Here is a 22,088-nt window from a genome sequence, read left to right on the forward strand (position 1 = left end):
CCATTCTTCCTGAGCACATTGGTTCATTGTGACCTGCAGGAGCTGCTTGGTCCTGGGGAAAAGGATTGCTGGATGGAGCAGAGATCTGATGTAAAAATGATTCTTACATTGAGGCCACAACTATGTGTTTGTGTGTGCAAGAGAGAAAAAGGGGCATTTACACACACACACTTTGACATTGATATTGTTAAGTACTGAAGCTGGCTATCACAGTGATTTGTCATTTTGCCTCATAGAATCATAGAATCGTAGAGTTGGAAGAGACCACTAGGGCCATCCAGTCCAACCCCCTGCCATGCAGGAAATCCAAATCAAAGCATCCCTGACAGATGGCCATCCAGCCTCTGTTTAAAGACCTCCAAGGAAGGAGACTCTATCACTCTCTGAGGGAGTGCATTCCACTGTCGAACAGCCCTTACTGTCAGGAAGTTCCTCCTAATGTTCAGGTGGAATCTCTTTTCCTGTAGCTTGCATCCATTGGCCCGGGTCCTGTTCTCTGGAGCAGCAGAAAACAAGCTTGCTCCCTCTTCAATATGACATCCCTTCAAATATTTAAACAGGGCGATCATATCACCTCTTAACCTTCTTTTCTCCAGGCTAAACATCCCCAGCTCCCTAAGTCGTTCCTCATAGGGCATGGTTTCCAGACCCTTCACCATTTTTGTCGCCCTCCTTTGGACACGCTCCAGTTTCTCAATGTCCTTTCTGAATTGTGGCGCCCAGAACTGGACACAATATCCTAGGTGGGGCCTGACCAAAGCAGAATACAGTGGCACTATTACTTCTCTTGATCTAGACACTATACTTCTATTGATGCAGCCTAAAATAGCATTGGCCTTTTTAGCTGCTGCATCACACGGTTCACTCATGTTCAACTTGTGGTCTACTTGGACTCCTAGATCCCTTTCACACGTAGTTTCATTCAGCCAGGTGTCACCCATCCTATATCTGTGCATTTTATTTTTCCGCCCTAAGTGCAATACCTTACATTTCTCCGTGTTGAATTTCATTTTGTTAGCTTTGGCCCAGCTTTCTAGTCTATTCAGGTCATTTTGAATCTTGATCCTGTCCTCTGGGGTATTAGCTATTCCCCCTAATTTGGTGTCATCTGCAAATTTGATAAGTATGCTCCCAATTCTGTCATCCAGGTCATTGATAAAGATGTTGAATAGCACTGGGCCCAGGACAGAGCCCTGTGGGACCCCACTGGTCACTTCTCTCCAGGATGAAAAGGAGCCATTGTTGAGCACCCTTTGGGTTCGGCCGGTCAACCAATTACAGATCCATGTAACAGTTACTTTGTCTAGCCCACATTTTACGAGCTTGTTTGCAAGAATGTCATGGGAAACCTTGTCAAAGGCTTTACTGAAATCAAGATATACTATATCCACAGCATTCCCTTCATCTACCAAGCTGGTAATTTTATCAAAGAAAGAGATTAGATTTGTCTGGCATGACTTGTTTCTCTGAAACCCATGTTGACTTTTTGTGATTATGGCATTGCCTTCTAGATGTTCACAGACTCTCTGTTTAATGATCTGCTCCAGAATCTTTCCTGGTATTGATGTCAGACTAACTGGACGATAATTGTTGGGATCCTCATTTTTCCCCTTTTTGAAGATGGGGACAACGTTTGCCCTCCGCCAGTCGCCTGGGATCTCTCCTGTTTTCCAGGAGTTTTCAAATATGATTGCCAATGGCTCCGATATTACTTTTGCCAGTTCTTTTAATACCCTTGGATGGAGTTCATCTGGTCCCGGAGACTTAAATTCATTTAGATTAACAAGGTGTTCCTCTACTATCTCTTTACTTATTCTGTGCTGAAATTCCCCTATTCTGTCCTCTGCTCCATTATCCTCAGGTTGAGCATCCTTTGCCTTTTCTGAGAAGACTGAGGCAAAGAAGGTGTTGAGTAATTCTGCCTTTTCTCTGTCCCCTGTTAACATTTTGCCATCCTCTCGACGCAGTGGCCCTACCATTTCCTTCTTCTTCCTTTTGCTGCGGACATATCCAAAAAAGCCCTTTTTATTGTTCTTAACCTCTCTAGCAAGCCTAAGTTCATTCTGCGCTTTAGCTTTTCTGACTTTATCCCTACACATGCCTGCTATTTCTTTGAATTCCTTTTTCATGATTTCCCCCTTTTTCCATTTCTTATACATGTTCCGTTTCAAACTTAGCTCCGTTGAAAGGTCCTTAGTCATCCATCCTGGTTTCTTGAGACACCTCCCGTTTTTCTTTCTCACTGGAACTGTTTGAAATTGTGCCTTCAGTATCTCCCTTTTGAGAAACTCCCATCCGTCCTGAACTCCTTTATCTTTTAGTATTTCTGACCATGGAATCATCCTCAGTACTTCTCTAAGTTTACTGAAATCTGCTCTCCTAAAGTCTAGGATGCGTGTCTGACTATGCCTGGCTTCTCCTTTCCACTGTATTTCAAACTCCAGGAGAACATGGTCACTTCCACCTAATGATCCCACCACTTGCACCCCATTAACCAAGTCATACTTGTTGATTAGGATCAGATCCAAAATAGCTGACCCCCTTGTTGCCTCTTCCACCTTTTGGACCATGAAATTGTCTTCCAGGCAAGTGAGGAATTTGTTAGGCCTTGAGGATTTTGCTGAGTTTGACTTCCAGCAAATATCAGGATAGTTGAAGTCGCCCATCACTACTACATCTCTCTTTTCTGACTGTGTGGTCATCTGTTCTAGAAAGATATCATCCAATTCCTCAGTCTGACTTGGGGGTCTGTAGTAGACTCCCACCGTAACATCCTTGTTGTTTCCCTCCCCTTTAATTTTTATCCACATGCTCTCCACCTGGCTTCCATGATTGATGTCCTGGATCTCTTCACTGGTGTAAATATCTCTGACATATAGTGCTATTCCTCCTCCTTTCCTGTTTGGCCTATTTCTCTTAATAAGGTTATACCCCTCTATTTCCACATTCCAATCATGAGACTCATCCCACCAGGTTCCAGTGATGCCTATTATATCATATTTGCTTTGCTGTACTAGGAGTTCGAGTTCATCTTGTTTATTTCCCATGCTCTGTGCATTAGTGTAGAGACATCGCAGACCATGGTTCCCTTTTACTTGCTGCCTGTGCAAGTTTTTTTGCCTCCCACTGTTGGGTCCTTGCACTGTTTGCCTTGTTTCCTCTATGTCAGTTTGACTATTTTCGCCATCCCTTTCGCCTTCCTTAATATTGTCTCCCTTCCCCTCGGAACTCGGTTTAAAGCTCTCCTGATCAAGTTCTTGAGACTGTTGGCAAAGACATTTCTTCCAACTGGCGTGAGATGCAACCCGTCTGTTGCAAGAAGTCCCTCCTCATGGAACCGCAGCCCATGATCGAAGAATCCAAATCCTTCTCGGCGGCACCATCTGTGAAGCCAGTTGTTCACATCTGCTATTTTCCTCTCCCGTCCTGGACCATGCCCTTCAACTGGCAGAAGAGACGAGATGACAACCTGTACATCCATTCCTTTCAGCTTCCTACCAAGCGCCTCGTAATCTCTTTTGATGTTCTGAAGGCTGTGTCTTGCAGTATCATTAGTTCCCACGTGGACCAAAAGGAAGGGGTATTGGTCAGTAGGGTTGACCAGTCTTGTCAGCCTCTCTGTCACATCACGGATCTTTGCACCTGGAAGACCACACACCTCTCGAGACATCTTGTCAGGCCTACAAATCACTGCTTCTGTACCCCTCAGCAAGGAGTCCCCCACTACGACCACACGCCTCCTCCGAGGCTTAGCAGAGACTCAGTCACAATGTTCCTCTGTTACATTTCACCATCACATTTCATAAAGTACTACCACACCAGCATAACTGTAATGCTCCTTCAAAAAAGAAAGTGAAGAAAGTGAGACCCATAGCTTCAATCCCTTGCACTCTGTTAAAGTATACACTTGGCCTTTTGGGTCAGTGAGCGTTTGGTTATGGGATCACCCACAGATACAAAAAAGTGAATAATCACAACCCATATTTTTAAATGGTAGCGATGTGAACAAGCATGCTTCAGTGTGTCTGTGTTCGTATCACCACCATTTAATATGGAACATGACGATCCAGGAATGATCAGTTTCCTGGATCCAAAATCCATGGATCTGAAAGGCCAACTATATATTCTGGCTGCCAAAAAAAAAAAAAAAAAAGGTAGATGATAGTTCTATTTCTGATCCAAGCTCAATGACTCACTGATGTACAGAACATTATTCAGGGAACTGATGTTAGAGAACTGGGAGGGCAACTGTATTTTTAGAGGAAACCGACACCACCTCATAGTATGCAAAAAAATTGTTTTACAACCACGCCAAGGTGGTAACATTACCTTTAGGAAGCCACATGAATGAGTTTTGGAAGGATGCATTTTTAATGTAGATTTTTAGATTTTCATTAAATCTAACAAGCACAAATAGAAAGGATCCCCTGACACTTGTTTGCAGTTATTTAATTTCAACTCTATGCACAATAAAAATAAACATTAGTTTATATGACCTTAGAGTTGCTGGATATCTCCCACTGGCAAAATTTGTGCTCTTGTAAATGGTTATTAAACATGAACATATGGTGGTTGAAGGCATCCCAAGCTGTTGTGTGTCTGCTAAGGTAAATGCATTGGAGCTATCCAAGGTGCAGTCTTATTTTGGGTTATGTGGTCCAGCTCCTTGGATAGCTTCTGTAAACATTTGATTAAAACCCAGAACAGATTCATCTCCCCACTAACACTAAAACTATCAGGACTGTAAGTCACCTCTCTGGGCTTTGGCTTTCCAAGCTTAGGCAAAGATGCCTTCCCAAACAAATCAAACATCTTTCAAGATTTCATTAAGCAATAGGGGTCATTATTACCAATCATAAAATAGCTTGTAATATCCAACACACTCAGGATAGCATAACTAATGGGAAATTATACCATGTCTCTGTGTGTTCTAAATGAACCCAACAGTGGCATCTGTGCATATTAAAACAAAAGTACTAATTTTGGATTAATTCTTTCTGGCTCTTAAGAAGTTTGCAACTTGGACTTTCCTTTCACAAGACGTCTAAGATGCACGTTTTCTTGGAATTGAAAATAGCAGTAATAGCAGGACAAGTAGCCAGTGCTTGCTCAAACTCACCATTTCTAGACTAAAACTCCCAGAATCCCCCAGCCAGCATGCCTACTGGATTCTGGGAGTTGTTTTCTAAAAAGTAACTATTTCAAGTGCTAGTGATGGCAGCAGCAGTAGCATTTTAACAAAGTTTGAGAGAATTTTTGTAGAAGCTGAGGATGGCAGAATATGACAAGCACTGCATCTAATATTCCATATTTCTATTTGTCAAAAGAAACTGGGGAGTCTCTAAATTTACAGCTCACTAGTGGAAGGAAAGAGACAATGGCTAGCATCCTGTTAGTGATATACACATGATATATTTCCTTTATGCTTGTGCATGTCCTTTTTTGGATGTAACTGAGGTTAGTATTCCTTCCTTCCTTCCTTCCTTCCTTCCTTCCTTCCTTCCTTCCTTCCACACACAGGGACCAAAAGCCCTCCCCCAGACTTACCATATAGCCTCTGAAACCCCCACTGTGATGTCCTGCAGGACTGATTGACTATCCCCTTCATTTTCTTTCATTTTGGTTCAGGCCATAGATTATTTTAGTGTAGGAAAGTCATTGTATTAGTTGTGGCAGGAGCTGTAGGATTCCCCTGCATTATTTCCAGGTTTGGTTTGCCCTTTCCCAGAATGCTCTGCTGTAGCTGGAAGCTTTTAGTTTTGGAAGCAGTCTTTGCTGTGAGCAGGCAGAGAGCTGTCTTTTGGTGGCAAACAGGCCCAGACAGGCGGAAAGGGCATTTCTTACACGTTAGCCATTTCAGTTACCAGGTTTTAGCCATTTTAGTTACCAATTTAGCCAAATTAGTTACCATCAGCAAGAAAATAAAGGAGTTCAGGAGCTGAAAGACCCTGCACCAGCTCCATTGAGTGAGGAGAGCAAACCAACATCAGATCCAGAAAGATGACATTCGGAAGATTGCTGAAACTGTAAAGTATCTTTTATTTAGAGCTGGGGAGGAGAAAACTCTTTATTTTTGTCCTTTAAATTAAATTTCCCCCCTTTTGAACTTTACATTCAGCTTCAGAGCCTTTTTTGGGTAGAAGAGTTTGATCTCACCAGGGTACCGGCGTTGCACACCCAAACCTGCCACCACCTTTAGTTGGGTGTGTCTTCACACCCACCCCAGCCATTCTGGAGATCTCTGGAGGACATCTTCAGCTCTCTGCACTGATGTAATCATTTCATGTCTGGCTATGGAGATGCTTTGATCCTACCTGCTTGCTATGAGGTACACCATGACCATGCTATGCAGTGGCTTCATAAGCTACACAATAAGTCGGGGAGGGGGGTATAAGACTCATCCTAGTATAAGTCTGCACATGCCCCTAAATTAAACCATGCACAATTGCAGCCACTGTCTATAAAATTAACTACCTCATATTCAATAGACACAAGCATAGCTGTATACTTGTCTCTAAAGATTCTTCAAAGGAAAGAATAATACAGCTTGTTGGAAAGCTCAGGGTTAGGATCATAGCATCCATGGCGCTGTGGCAATTATCCAGAAGAAAGAAATACATTTCCTGGCATTTAATTCAGAAATGATATTCATTCAGATGAAGAGGGAAAATTGCTAGGACCTTTGCACCCAGATAGAGACTCCAGAGTCTTACCAATAGAGGAGGATCTACCTGATCACAACTTTCCGCTCACAGTGGGGCCAAGGGAACTCATCCCATTCTGAGGTGATACACATATCTCCTTTCTTGGAGGTCTTTAAACTGAGGCTGGATGGCCATCTGTTGGGGATGCTTTGATTGTGAGTTCCTGTATGGCAGGAGGTTGGACTGGATGGCCCTTGTGGTCTCTTCCAACTCTACGATTCTATGTACATAGTCCAGTGACTGAGGTAAAAGCAGGATAATCTATAACAATTATTTGCAAAGAAATTACATAAAGTTAAAATAAACTTTGAATTCCAAAGTAGTAGAGATGTTGCAATGGAAACAATTTCCTTGCACACCAAAGACAAAAGTTTGGTTATGTTGTTATTGTTGTTGCAGTTGATGAGGATGTTTATTTACACATAAATTTTATTTCCTAATAAGACAAAAGTTTGGTGCATTACGTTGTTGTTTCAGTTATTGATAAGAATTGCCAGTTAAGTTGTTTATCAAGAATTTACCATCACAGATGAATAGTGTGCAAATGGATCTTGTAACAATGTGAAGTCGAAGGCTTTCATGGCTGGCATCCATAGTTTTTTGTGGGTTTTTCGGACTAAGTGGCCATGATTTAGCAGAGTTTCTTCCTGACATTTCGCCAGCATCTGTGGCTGGCATCTTCAGAGAAAGAATGAGCTTTCACAGACTTTCCTAGATGAATAGTGTGTATATTGGCGAGTAGATTTGTACTTTATTCAGGTTCAGACAGGAATGTTGCTTTTGCATGCAAAGAGGATGAAGATATCAGCATGAATGGGGAGACCCAAAGATTTGCAGAAATACAACGTATCAGAAGGACCTTAAAGCCTAAGATGAGGGAGTGTCAAAATAGCAAAATGAGGGCTCAAAATGATCAAGGGAGATGTATGTCTGGGTGGGATGGAGAATGGAAGGAAGTATCACAAAGCAGGGCCTGACTGACCAACTGGAATTAATGGGAAAGTATGTTTCACACTGCAAGACACTGCCAAACACATCAGTGCTTACATCTCTGAGTGTGTGCCTATGTGTGTCCGTGTGTGTTATTAGTTGCTTATCAACACTCCCAATGTTCCCAAGGCAACAAATTAAAACATTAAACTGTCACAATAAATCAAAATACTAAAGCTAATCCTGCTCTATTTTATTTTTTATGTTTCTCGTTTATTATGCCATCTTCATGCTTTAATTTGGCACCCTGGGAAACATTTTTGGTGCAAGTCACTCAAATGACAGGTGGGAGCATATGTTTTTAACAGCTTGCCCAATGTTAGGGAGGACAGTTTCTTTCCTACCTAGGGACAGGGTCAATTAGTCAGAAAAGGTCCTCTCCCTTCATCCCACCAGCCTAAACTCTTTGGGTGGTAGGACACCAGCAAGTAGAAAATATATGTGCAGACATTTCTCTCTGCCAGTAGAAGGGCACATACTTGGAATCACTATTTTTTTAAAATCTTAGTCAGGTATGACAGAGATTTAAAGAATACCGGCTAATTTCCTCCCACTTTAAGAAAGCCCATTTAGACTGTTGTGAGATTGTTTGTATCCAGGACATTTTTGTGACAAAGTAATTTATGCAGAGAAAAGGTCCATGTCGGAGAGAGGAATTCTTCATTTCCCATGCATACTCCCCCCCCCCCCCAAATGAGTAGGAAATACTATATTTGGCTTGAAATGTACTATTTTCTGCACACTTTTTCCCAAATAATAATAATAATCACAAAATCCAAAATAATAATAATAATAATCAAGAATGTATGCAGGGTTTGTTTGAGGCTGAACAGATGCTATTAGCAAATTCTGCCCAATTGTTTGACTGACTGCCTCCATGGCCTGATTCAACGGCATTGTATTGACAATATTCAGTAACTTCTAAATACAGAAGAGCTTTCACTCCAAGTTGAATACACTGCTGTCTGCTGTGCTTGAGGGCTGTTTCTAAAAAAAATTCATTGTAAAATCAGGCTTGTCCTTGCAGTGATGGCAGCATTAGATCTGTGGTCCATGTGCAGCTATTTTGTCATCTTTTAGGGTTCTGAGATAAGAACTGGATCGTCTCTCTCTCTTGATATCTAGGCCAGGTTGTTCATGTCACTGAGATAATATGGTGACAACAATATGAGAGCTAGCATTGTGTAGTGGTTTGAGCATTGGACTCTGGAGGCCAGGATTCGAATCCCAGCTCGGCCATGTAAACCCAGAAAGGCAATGACAACTGTCCTCTGAATAAATCCTGCCAAAAAAACCTTATGATAAGTTCTCCCTAGGGTCACCATAAGTCAGAAATGACTTGAAGGCACACAACAACAACAACAAATGTCTGCAACATTCATAGTGGGTCTTGTTAAAACAAGATTGAGCATGGTTTTCTGAGTCCTGTTTTTATATAGCTACCAGGATGTTTTGCATTGTACAGTATAATGCAAGCAATTCATTTAGCTATATTGGTTTATGGACATTGTAAAATTGTAACTTTTAACATTGTGAGAGATCATCAGGAGAGACCCTTCTCTCATTTCCACCACTGAAAAGTATGGTTGGTGAGGATGCAGAAGAGGGCCTTCTCAGCAGCTGTCTCTAGATTCTGAAACTCCTTTCCCAGGAAAGCCAAAATGGACCCTCCCTTACTGTCCTTCCATTGGCAGGCAAAACTCTTTTTATCCCACAGACTTATAAAACAGAAAGTTTTTAAATAACAGGCTAGGGGGTGCTGCATGGTTTTAAATTGAAGTTATTTTAATGGCTTTTCATCTTTTTAATTACACTTTATTCTTTTCACTCGATACTGTGTTTAACACTGTGTTTCAATATTGTAAATAGCTTAATTCTATTTTAATCTTCACTTTTTGTATGTCTGTAATTGTATTGTTCTTTTAAATTTTAAGCCACTTCAAATTTCTCAATTTTGGGGGGGGGGGACAGGATATAAACAAGAAGAGGAGAAGGAGGAGGTTGTTTATATTATAATGGCTTGGAGCTGATGCAAATAAAATGTCTGTCCATCCATCCAGAATGTACAAAAGCTCTCCTTATCTCATCCTGCATGAGGGTAAAAGTTTGACATAATGTCTTCTTGAATGCAGGAACAAAATATATAAAGATTTACATCCATAGGGAACAGCAGCCTAACCATCACACATGCACAGGGAACAGAGAACCATTATATTAGACCTAATATAATGTCCACAATGTAACTATCTGCAGTAATTCACTACGACCCACACGCCGCTCCGAGGCTTAGCAGAGGACTCAGGCACATATGTGCCTCTGGGACAGGTCACATACCTTATAAAGTTTCCTACACACCAGCATAACGTACTGCTCCTTCAAAAACGAAAGTGAAAAAAGTGCGGATCCCATAGCTTCAATCCCTTGCACTCTGTTACAAAGTATACACTTGGCCTTTTGGGTCCGTGAGCGTTTGGTTATGGGCTCACCCACAGATACAAAAAAGTGAATAATCAAACCCATCATTTTACCTGTAGCGAATGTGAACAAGCCTTTGCTTCCGGTGTCTGTGTTCGTTATCACCACCATTTAATATGGAACATGACGATCCAGGAATGATCAGTTTCTGGATCCAAAATATGGATATGATAGGCCAAAAATATATTCTGGCTGCCCAAAAAAAAAAAAAAAAACAAAAAAAAAAAGGTAGAGGATAGTTCTATTTCTGATCCAGCTCAATGACTAATGATGTACAGAACATTGTATTCAGGGACTGATGTTAGAGAGAACGGGGAGGGCAACGCGTATTTTTAGAGGAAACCGACACCACCTCATAGTATGCAAAAAAATTGTTTTACAACCACGCCAAGGTGGTAACATTACCTTTAGAAGCCACATGAATGAGTGTTGGAAGGATGGGCTATTTAATTGTAGTTGTTAGAGTTTCATTAAATTCTAACGCACAATAGAAAGGATCCCCTGACACTTGTGTTGCAGGTTATTAATTTCAACTCTATGCACAATAAAAAACATTGTTTATAGACCTTAGAGTTTGGTGGATATCTCCACGGGCAAATTGTGTGCGCTTGTAAAGGTTATGAAACTGAACATATGGTGGTGTGAAGGCAGCCAAGCTGTTGTGTGTCTGCTAGGTAAATGCATTGGAGCTATCCAGTGTGCAGTCTTATTTTGGGTTATGTGGTTCCGCTCCTTGGTAGCTTCTGTAAACTGTGATTAAAACCCGAACGAATTCATCTCCCATAACACAAAACTATCAGGACGGTAAGTCACCTCTCTGGGCTTTGGTTTCCAAGCTTAGGCAAAGATGCCGTCCCAAACAAATCAAACATCTTTCAAGATGTCATTAGCAATAGGGGTCATTATTACCAATCATAAAATGCTTGTAATATCCAACCACTCAGGGTGCTTAACTAATGGGAAATTATACCATGTCTCTGTGTGTGTTTAAATAAACCCAAAGTGGCATCTGTGCATATTAAAACAAAAGTACTAATTTTGGTGGTAATTCTTTCTGGCTCTTAAGAAGTTTGCAACTTGGACTTTCCTTTCACAAGACGGTCTAAGAGTGCACGTTTTCTTGGAATTGAAAATAGCGAGAATGCAGGACAAGTAGCCAGTGCTTGCTCAAACTCACCATTTCTAGACTAAAATCCCAGATCCCCCAGCCGCATGCCTATGGATTCTGGGAGTTGTTTTTAAAAGTAGAACTATTTAAGTGCTAGTGATGGCAGCAGCAGTAGCATTTGACAAAGGTTTTGGAGATGAATTTTGTAGAAGCTGAGGAGGATGGCAGAATAGTGACAAGCACTGCATCAATAATTATTTCTAGTTTGTAAAAGAAAGGGCGGTGGGCGTCTAAATTACAGCTCATAGTGGAGGAGGAAAGAGACATGGCGTAGCATCCGGTGAGGTGAGATACACAGGATATATTTCCTTTATGCGTGTGCTTGTCCTTTTGTGGATGTAACTGAGGGTTAGTATCCTTCCTTCCTTTTCCTTCTTCCACACACAGGGACCAAAGCCCGCCCCCAGACTTACCATATAGCCTCTGAAACCCCCACTGTGATGTTGCAGGACTGATTGACTATCCCCTTCATTTCTTTTCATTTTGGTTCAGGCCATAGATTTATTTTAGTGTAGAAAAATTCTTTGTATTAGTTTGTGGGAGGAGCTGTAGGATTCCCCTGCATTATTTCCAGGTTTGTGTTGCCCTTCCCTGCATGCTCATGCTGTAGCTGGAAGCTTTTAGTTTTGGAAGCAGTCTTTGCTGTGGCAGGCAGAGAGCTGTTTTTGGTGGCAACAGGCCCAGACAGCCGATGGAAAGGGCATTTCTTACACGTTAGTCATTCCAGTTACCAGTTTTAGCCTTTTAGTTACCAATTTAGCCAAATTAGTTACCATCAGCAAGAAAATAAAGGAGTAGGAGCTGAAAGACCTGCACCAGCTCATTGAGTGGAGGAGGCAAACCACATCAGATCCAGAAAGATGACATCCGGAAGATTGTGAAACTGTAAGTATCTTTTATTTAGAGCTGGGGGGGGAAGAAAACTCTTTATTTTTTGTCCTTTAATTAATTTCCCCCTTTTGACTTTACATTCGATTCAGAACGTTTTTTGGGTGAAGAGTTTGATCTCACCATGGTACCGTGGTTGCACACCCAACGCCACCACCCGTTAGTTGGTTGTGGTCTTCACACCCACCCCAGCCATTCTGGGATCTCTGGAGGACATCTTCGCTCTCTGCACTGAGTGTAATCATTTCATGTCTGGCTATGGGAGATGTTTTGCTGTTGAGTCCTCTGCTTGCGATGAGGTTACACCATGACCATGCTTGCAGTGGCTTCATAGTTACACAATAAGTCGGGGAGGGGGGTATAAGACTCTCCTAGTATAAGTCTGGCACATGCCCCTAAATTAACCATGCACAATTGCAGCCACTGTCTATAAATTAACTACTGTACTCCTATTCAATAGACCAAGCATAGCCGTATTTACTTGTCTCTAAGATGTCTTCAAAGGAAAGAATAATACTGCTTGTTGGAAAGCTCAGGGTTAGGATCATAGCATCCATTGGTGCGCGTGTGGCAATTATTCCAGAAGAAGAAATATATTTCCTGGCATTTAATTCAGAAATGATATTCATTCAGATGAAGAGGGAAAATTGCTAGGACCTTTGCACCCAGATAGAGACTCCAGAGTTTAAATAGGGTATGGATCTTACCTGATCACAACTTTCCCCTCACAGTGGGGCCAAGGGGAACTCAACCCATTCTGATGGTGATACACATATCTCTTTCTTGGAGGTCTTGTAAACTGAGGCTGGATGGCCATGCTGTTGGTGGTGCTTTGATTGTGAGTTCCTGTATGGCAGGAGGTGGTTGGACTGGATGGCCCTTGTGGTCTCTTCCAATCTACGATTCTATGTTCTATGTACATAGTCCAGTGACTGAGGTAAAAGCAGGATATCTATAACAATTATTTGCAAGAAATTACCTAAAGTTAAAATAAACATTGAATTCAAGTAGTGAGAGAGTGTTGTCATGGAACAATTTTCCTTGCACACAAGACAAAGTTTGGTTATGTTGTTATTGTTGTTGCAGTTGATGAGGATGTTTATTTACAATAATTTTATTTCCTAATAAGACAAAGTTTGGTTTGGCATTGTTGTGTTTCAGTTATTGATAAGAATTGCCAGTTTAGTTGTTTATCAAGAATTTACCATCATAGATGATAGTGTGCAAATGGATCTTGTAACAATGTGAAGTGAAGGCTTTCATGGCCGGCATCCATAGTTTTTGTTGTGTGTTTTTTTCGGACTAAGTGGCCATGATGTTAGAGATGTTTCTTCCTTGACATTTCGCCAGCATCTGTGGCTGGCATCTTCAGAGAAAGAATGAGCTTTCACAGACTTTCCTAGACTGTGTGTTATCTTGGCGAGTAGTTGTGCTTTATTCCCAGTCTTGTCAGCCTCTCTGTCACATCACGGATCTTTGCCCCAGGGAGACAGCACACCTCCCGAGACATCTTGTCAGGCCCACAAACCACGGGTTCAGTGCCTCTCAGCAAAGAGTCCCCGATGACCACTCCTTTTCCCCCCTCAGCCGGCCAATTGGAGGCCAGCGCGCCCCAGCAAAGCATGCTGGGGCACGCCAGACCTCCATGGCGCCAGGCCCCCGGCGGCAACGCTGCCTGCCCAGTGAGTCGGGCAGCAGCCTTTGTTCACATTCTCATTTTTGCACCTTTGCTGGGAACTTTTGGGGAGGCACATTTCTCACTCCTTCAAGAAGTCACCCACCCACCAAAGATTAGTAATTTTTCAAATATTTATTATGGCTTAGGTCTAAGCCCAGCTATTTGAAGGACCATAACTCCATTTATGATCCCATCAGAGCTCTAAGATCTTCTAGAGATGTCATTCTCTTTATCTCACAACTTTCTCAAGCTCATTTGGTGGGAACAAGGGAGGAAACTTTTTCAGTGGCTGCTCCCAGACTTTGGAGCTCCCTCCCTAGGGAGGCCAGAATGGCCCCATCCTTGCTCTCTTGTCATCAAGTTAAAACATTTTTATACTGTCAGGATTTTGGAAATAGTTTGGGATGTGTTTTTGATGCCATATGGTGCTGTTTTTCAGCAATAACAAAATCTCTATTGCAATCAACAGACCATTAGGCAGTACATAAGGTACATATTAAAGCAAGGTAATTCATATTAAATATAAATGCTATAGGCACAATTTAATATGATATAATCTACAAAAGCAACTGTTTTAAGGTTTATATGTAGTTTTTAAATTAACTTTGATGGTTTTAATATTTAATGGTTGTAGCTTTATAAATTGTGGAATTGTTTTTAAATAGTGTTTATAATTTATATAATGTTTTGCATAGCTTTAATCTCTTTTATTTCTCTTTTATTTCAAAATGCTGTTAGCTGCCTTTATTGGGAGAAAGATAGGATATAATTGAATAAAATAACAACAACAACAACATTCAAATTCAGTAGCTGTTAGTGTTCTTTTTTTTTCAGCATCAGAAAAATGATGTTTTGCTGATAGATTGGTGGAACTTTTGGAGAATGATCCTAATAAATAGAATCACTTAATTAGTAAAAGGAAAATGATATAGAATTTCAAAATCCAAGGGGAAATTCTGATGGGAATAATATTGTAAGCATATGCTTAAAAATAGCTTAACTTTATATAACTTGTTCAGATTGATATATTTTCTAGTTCTCCACAAATTTTATTAATTTTACTGACAGCTACCAATTTTCCCATGCTGCCTATCACTCTTTTTCCTTTCCTCTCCAGGTTCGTGACCAAGAGTTCCCCTACCGACGGAACTTGGCTAGAGTCATTGTAAATGTGGAGGATTCCAACGATCACAGTCCCTACTTCACCAGTCCATTGTATGAAGCCTCTGTGTTTGAATCTGCTGCTGTTGGGTCTGCTGTTCTGCAAGTCACTGCTCTGGACAAAGACAAAGGAGAAAATGCAGAGCTGATCTATACAATAGAAGCAGGTTAGCAAGCAGCAACTCGAAAGTTTCACAAAGAAAGGTTCATGGGCTAAAATTGCATGCAAGAAACTGCACAATACAGTATAATTCACTGCTAAAAGTATTCCAGAATTGTAATCCAAAAGAAGATAGATCACATAGAAATCACTGAAATTTAAGAACCTATTCAGACCAGTTTCTCATTGAACTTTCTATATCTTATATTTTAAAGATGCTGTCTTACAGGGCAGGTGCTTGTATTTGCTATGGGTCTTATATTATTTTGTGAAAGGTTATGTGTCATGTATCTTAAATCTGTACCACTGTTGTTGTTACAGCTACAATTCTAGGCATACTTACTAAAAAGTAAATCCAGTGGGATTTATAAATAAACATGCATAGCATTTCATTTCAAACTACTGAAAACTACATTTGATATTGTATTTCCCTGCTGTTATTTTAATACAGCATGCAAAGAAGTGACCATTGTATGTCAAGGGAATCTAATTTTTCATACATTCAACAACCTGAGTAAACATAGAAAAGGATAATCTTTAGTGTTTGCCCTTAGTGCACCAGATTCACCTACTTAATTTTGGTGAGATGGGATTATTTTTATTTTATTTTAAGTAAAATGTGTAGAGGCTAACATCCTGCTGAATGGTATAACTTCTCTGGTGGAAGAGTGGTGGAGAGGCAGAAAAAGGGGGGCCTTGGGAACTTTGAGAGCAGAAGGGACTGAAGCAAAATCCATCCCCGTCAGGAGACAAAACTGGCCTGCTGGATCAGAGACTGCTCAGGAACTGGCAGAGTAGCTTTATCTCCTCACAGAGATTGCTTTTGTTGTCATCCTTTCACCACTGCTACATGTGGGTTGAAAAAGGGCTTACACCAATATGTAAGACTTCCACCAGTTTAAAGTTACCAACAGGACTCAAGACCCAGAGTCCTGGAGCCTAGGAACTCCTAATATATATGAGTACATCCAATAATGCATGATCTGAGCAGAATCATGCATTGCCTCATGTATATTCATACACTTGCATCTTTACAACAAGCATTCAGAGGTAAAGATATGAATAATAGAATCATAGAGTTGGAAGGGATCCCAAAGGCCTGTGTAGTCTAAATAGTGGGGCAGTCAGCCTGAACTGTTTGCCCCAGCATACATATGGATAGCCCTATAGATATACCAGATACCAGTTAGATCCAGGACCTAAGTTCATCTCTTTGGCTTTGACAGAGTAGCACTTTCATCCCTTGTTGTTTTCATTGTTTTAATTTTGTCACTTAGTGTTCCATTTCATCTATGTGCTATCTCCTCCTGAATTTGCAGATGTGAATTTTGCTCCCCCTGCCCTCTTTCTCTTGAATGCTTGAATCATCTGCTCCTATGCATATACCTCCCTGTTTGATAAAATATTAGGGAGTGGAGGGATGGGGTGCTGCTGTTCCTCCTGAAGTGCTAATAGCACCCAGAACTTTAAGATGAGATCATTATGTTTTCCAAATACATGAGATTAACAATTATAGCTTCTATTAAAAGAATCTTGTGAAAGTCATTTTAAAAAATCACTGTGGGCTGTCCTAGGGAGCCATAATAGGTCTCGTTCCTGAAACATACATTTACTGTTTAAGGATGCATACTAACCGGTGTCATAAGTGTTCCAAGATAACATGGATCAATGCAAAGTGGAAGAAGCATGGTGGCATCAATTCCTTTCCCAATATAATATTCCTTTGGGTTGTGGCAAGCATACATCAGGAATTTTGGATGGAAAAACAATTTTGCACTTGATCATCTTGGCAAAAAAAAAAAAGAAGAGCATTTTCATGCTTTCCAAGATTTCTTGTGAGAAATTCACTCTCACTCAAATGTTGGGGCATTTCAAAGAAACTAAGTGCCCACCAAGCTATGTGTGTGTTCTTAAATGTGAACAGCTAAATATGCGGATTTTAAAAAATAGTTAAGCTGTTTAAATAAGCAAGCTAATTGTTAGAGTAATTGCACAAATTCGGTAGGTGGAAAATTCTAAGTCTAAAACCCGAACAAAACAGGGATGGAAATACATGCAGCTAACAAGACTAAGAAAGTTAGCAAGAAAACTAAGAAAATTTCAAAAAAGAGAAGGAGCGAGAGATATTTACATCTCTGTCGGCTAGCTACAGCTAAGAGTTCATGTCTATCTGTGGGGGGAAAATCTGCTGTGGTCAGCAGTTGTAGGGGGAAAGAGCAGCCTTAAAAGTTAATTACCCCTTCCCTTTGTCTACCACATCACCATTGCCAATCTATGCTATCTGTCATGGTTTTGCAGCTCGACTTAAGTCTGCTTCTGGCTGGCTAATTCATCCTTGCAGTGAAAAGACACGGTGAGGCAATGGCATAAATTCAGCCTGAGATGGGGGGAAAGTGGCTACAGTAAATAAAGGAGGAGGGAGGATGGAACAATGGCCGGAAATGGGACCGTGTGATTCTTCTGTCCAGAGCAGTTGCACAAAAACTTGAAATCCTTTAATGAGATGTTATCTCTCCTTGACTGCCTCTGGTTTGTTTTCTATCCTTGCTCTTGCCTGCAATTGGAAGCTTCAATCCTCTGTTTCAAATAAAGCTCCAAATTCCCACTTTCATATACACCCATGCTCCTGATCATGACATAATACAGCTTTTGAGGCTGTCATTCCTCTGACCCATGAAGGAATGTGTAGTAGGATGGTAATTCTAACTGATGGGTTCGCTTTATGCATGCATGCTCCCTTCTTCCCAGGGTTCAGCTACACACGAGCTCACCGCTGAATAATAGAAACCAATAATCTCACACTACGACTTGGAGAGAGCACCCGTCTTTTATAACCACATGAATTTATAGACTGACTTTAAGAAATACCAGGGCTGCAGGCATTCTGTTGATATTTTAGGACACCTAAACTTTTCTTAACTTACTGTTTGTATTTTCTTCCCCATTGCTTGAGTCTATTGCTTATATGTTTCCTGTATCATTAATTAAGTCATTCTTTTGTAAACCTGCCTCCCCAACGTGTGCCCTCCAGATGGAGGGAAACTGCATCTCCCATCATTCCTATCATGGCAATTGAGTGATGGGAGTGGCAGTCTATCATATCTGGAGGGCACCAGCTTGTAGAATGCTGCTCTAGAGAAAGGATTGTGAAAAGTCAGGGACATAGAAAATACTCCACTGTTTCCTCATCCTTGTTGGAAAGAGTGTGTTGACCTATCAAGACACCTTTCTATAAATGGAGAAACTGCACAAGATATTTATGTTGTATTTTGTGCAGAAAAAAAAATACATCCCATTTCATACCTGTGCAGTGTACAGTTGTACTCAAAGTACAGTTACACTGTGACTGTATTACCTTTCTGCTGAAAACCACTCTTGTGCAAACAGCTGCACATTTGCCAGTGTCCTTGCTCATTCTGGCGTTTCTCCAATCCCAGTGAATCAGAATGGTACATGGAAGACCTTGATGAATAGCTATACACCATTCAAGAAGCTGTAACCACAGCCAGCTTAGTCAACAGTTAGGAATTCTGGGGAGTAGATGTGAAAAACAAATTTCAATGGGTTCTTTCTATTCCTAATGGAAGCCGCGCCATTTGCCTGCTGCAGCCTACATCAGGAGTAAAATGGCAGTCTGTCGCGCCCTTTAAACATGTGTATGACATCAACAGGCTTCTGCCTACTGTTTCCTGCACCAAAACATTCATTGATATCTATATCAGCTACTGAGTTATAGCTTCATTACAAATTAAAGTATCCTGGCCCAAACCCACTCCAGCCTACCTTGACAGTTGGCTAGACAAAAGAAATTCATTCATCTTCCATAGGGGCAAGGAGGATGGTGTTTCCACCACTCCATCAGTCAGTGAGGCTGTGACAAAAGACTTGTGAGGTGTGTCCTACTTCTGATTGTCACGCCTTGCTGGCTGGCTGGGGGGATAGAAATATCTTCTTCATTGAGGCCCAGTCAGAAGCTGAACTCTCGATATAGCTGCCTACTTTTAAGGTGGACTGGAGTCTTATTTATGTAGTTTTACAGTAAGACTGTGTAGACATAGAATCATAGAATCACAGAGTTGGAGAGACCACAGGGCCATCTAGTCCACCCCTGCCATGCAGGAACTCACAATCAAAGTACACCCACAGACCATCCAACCTCTGTTTTAAACCTCCAAGGAAGAGGGACTCTATTTCACTCTGGTGTTTATCAGACGGCTCTTAAAGAGGTACTATTCCAGTGTGACTCCTAGCTGCCTCCTGTTGCCTGCTGGGATTGGCATTTTAAGGAGAGAATTGAATTTTAGAATTCTCAGGCAGAAAAGTTCAGCCTTAAAACTGCCAATCCCAGCATGCAACAGGAGGCTGCTGAGGAGCTCACACTGGAATAGTAGCTCTCTTTTAAGCATAGTGTGTAAACATCTCTGGGAGTGTGTTTTCACTGTTGACAGCCCCAGTCAGGACGTTCTCCAGATGTTTAGGTAGATCTCTGTTTCCTGTGCTTCCATCCATTGTTCCGGGTCCATGTTCTCTGAAGCAGCAGAAAACTAGCTTGCTCCCTCCTAAATATGACATTCCTTCAAATACTTAACCAGGGCTATCATATTGTCTCTTAACCATCTCTTCTCAAGGCTAATCATACCCAGTTCCCTAAGGGCCTATACCGAAGGGTGGCTCCACACTGCCCAGAAAGAGGCTGCGGAAACCAAACGCCATGGCTTCCAGAAGGAGCAAAAACAACCTGCTTTTGGACAGGTTATTTTTGCTTCTCGAGAGGGGTGCCATAGGCATGCTCATACACCATGATGATGCCCCTTGGGTGCTGCGCTGCACAGACATCATCATGGGACCCGCCGTGTGGACAGGTGCGCACCATAATAGCAGCGGAACTAGGGCTTGGAGCGTGTGAACGCTCAGCCCTAGTACTCATGAAGGATGGCACAAAATGCCAGTTTGTACCGCCCCTAAATTTCTTCATAGGACATGGTTTTCCAACTCTTCATCATTTTACTTGACCATGACATCCCTGCAAACAAGCTTGTAAAATGTGGGCTAGACAAGGCAACTGTTATATGGATTTGTAATTGGCTGACCGGCCAAATCCAAAGGGTGCTCAACAATGGCTCCTTTTCATCCTGGAAAGAAGTGACCAGTGGGGTCCCACAGGGCTCTGTCCTGGGCCCAGTACTGTTCAACATCTTTATCAATTACTTGGCTGACAGAATTGAGGGCATACTTATCAAATTTTCAGATGACACCAAACTAGGAGGAGTAGCTAATACCCCTGAGGACAGGATCAAAATTCAAGATGACCTGAATAGACAAGAAGGCTGGACCGAAGCTAACAAAATGAAATTCAACAAGGAGAAATGTAAGGTACTGCACTTAGGGTGGAAAAATGAAAAGAACAGATATAGGATGGGCAACACCTGGCTGAATGAAACTGCATGTGAAAGGGATCTGGGAGTCCAAGTAGACCACAAGTTGAACATGAGTCAACAGTGCGACGCAGCAGCTAAAAAGGCCAATGCAATTTTAGGCTGCATCAATAAAACTATAGTGTGTAGATCAAGGGAAGTAATAGTGCCACTCTATTCTGCTCTGGTTAGGCCCCACCTGTAATATTGTGTCCAGTTATGGGCACCACAATTTAAAAGGGATGTGGGGAAACTGGAGTGTGTCCAAAGGAGAGTGACTAAAATAGTGAAAGGTCTGCAAACCATGCCCTATGAGGAATGACTTAGGGAGCTGGGGATGATTAGCCTGGAGAAGAGAAGGTTAAGAGGTAGAGGTGATTGATAGCGTTTAATATTTGAGGGATGTCATATCGAGGAGGGAGCAATCTTGCTCCAGGACTAGGACCCGGAAACAATGGATGCAAGCTGCAGGCAAAAGGATTCCACCTCAACATTAGGACGAAATCCTGGCAGTAAGGGCTGTCCGGACAGTGGAACACACTCCCTCAGAGTATAGTGGATCTCCCTCCTTGGAGGGTCTTTAAACAGAAGCTGATGGCCATCTGTCATGGATGCTTTGATTTGGATTTCCTGCATGTCAGGGGTTTGGACTGGATGGCCCTTGTGGTCTCTTCCAACACTCTATCTATCTATGATTCTACTTGCCCTCCTCTGGACACGCTCGAGCTTGTCAACAGCTCTAGATCACATTGGCTTTTTAGATTGCTGCATCACCACTGTTGACTCATGTAACAACTTGTGGTTCTACTACGACTCGTAGATCCCTTTCATGTGTAGTCTTGTTAAGCCAGGTTGTCCCCCATCCTACAGATGCTTTCATTTTTTTCTCAGGAGAAGTCCTAAATCTCAAAAAATCATTGGAAAATATACAAAAACTCTTGTAGCCTTCTCAGTCAGGCAAAAATTCCAAAATGCTCCGTTTCAGTGTGAGAATAAAATAGAAAGAAAGAAAAATTACATTCCTAATCTGTTGTAAGAAATCATGAATACTCCTATGAATGATAGATCTCTGTTGAGCTAATGCTTTGCAATGTGTATTCACCTTGTCCTAGCAGCAGCCAGGGATGTTGAATGGACCATTTCATTGCACTGGAAAAACCAGGGTAGGTTCAACTGCACATTAAGCAAGGGGACAGAGAGAAACAGAAACAAGTGTCTGCTGTTTGCATCTGCTGTGCTGCATTTTTTGTGACTTTTCATCTACTTCATTGTGTGCCTTTGACAAAACTGTCCCTTGATCTTAACTCATTTTATATCTGCATCTATCTTACAGATCCCCATCCTAAATCTAAGTAGTTCCTAGGCCAGTCCCTATTGGTGCACATTTACTCTTTCACTGAAAATGATTTGTCTTCATTTATCCCCATTCCACTGAGTCAATAAAAAAGCC

General features: G+C 41.5%; 1 protein-coding gene across 1 annotated transcript in view; it reads left to right on the forward strand.

The window, feature by feature from the left end:
* The window catches only part of FAT3 (FAT atypical cadherin 3), a 643,096-nt gene that overhangs the window by 493,951 nt on the left and 127,057 nt on the right, over nucleotides 1-22,088 (forward strand). Inside the window, 1 exon segment of the mRNA XM_042457261.1 lies at nucleotides 15,021-15,231. Coding sequence (XP_042313195.1) covers nucleotides 15,021-15,231 — 211 coding nt within the window.

This window comes from Sceloporus undulatus, chromosome 3 (genome assembly GCF_019175285.1).
Source record: "Sceloporus undulatus isolate JIND9_A2432 ecotype Alabama chromosome 3, SceUnd_v1.1, whole genome shotgun sequence".
NCBI classification, from domain to species: Eukaryota; Metazoa; Chordata; class Lepidosauria; order Squamata; family Phrynosomatidae; genus Sceloporus; species Sceloporus undulatus.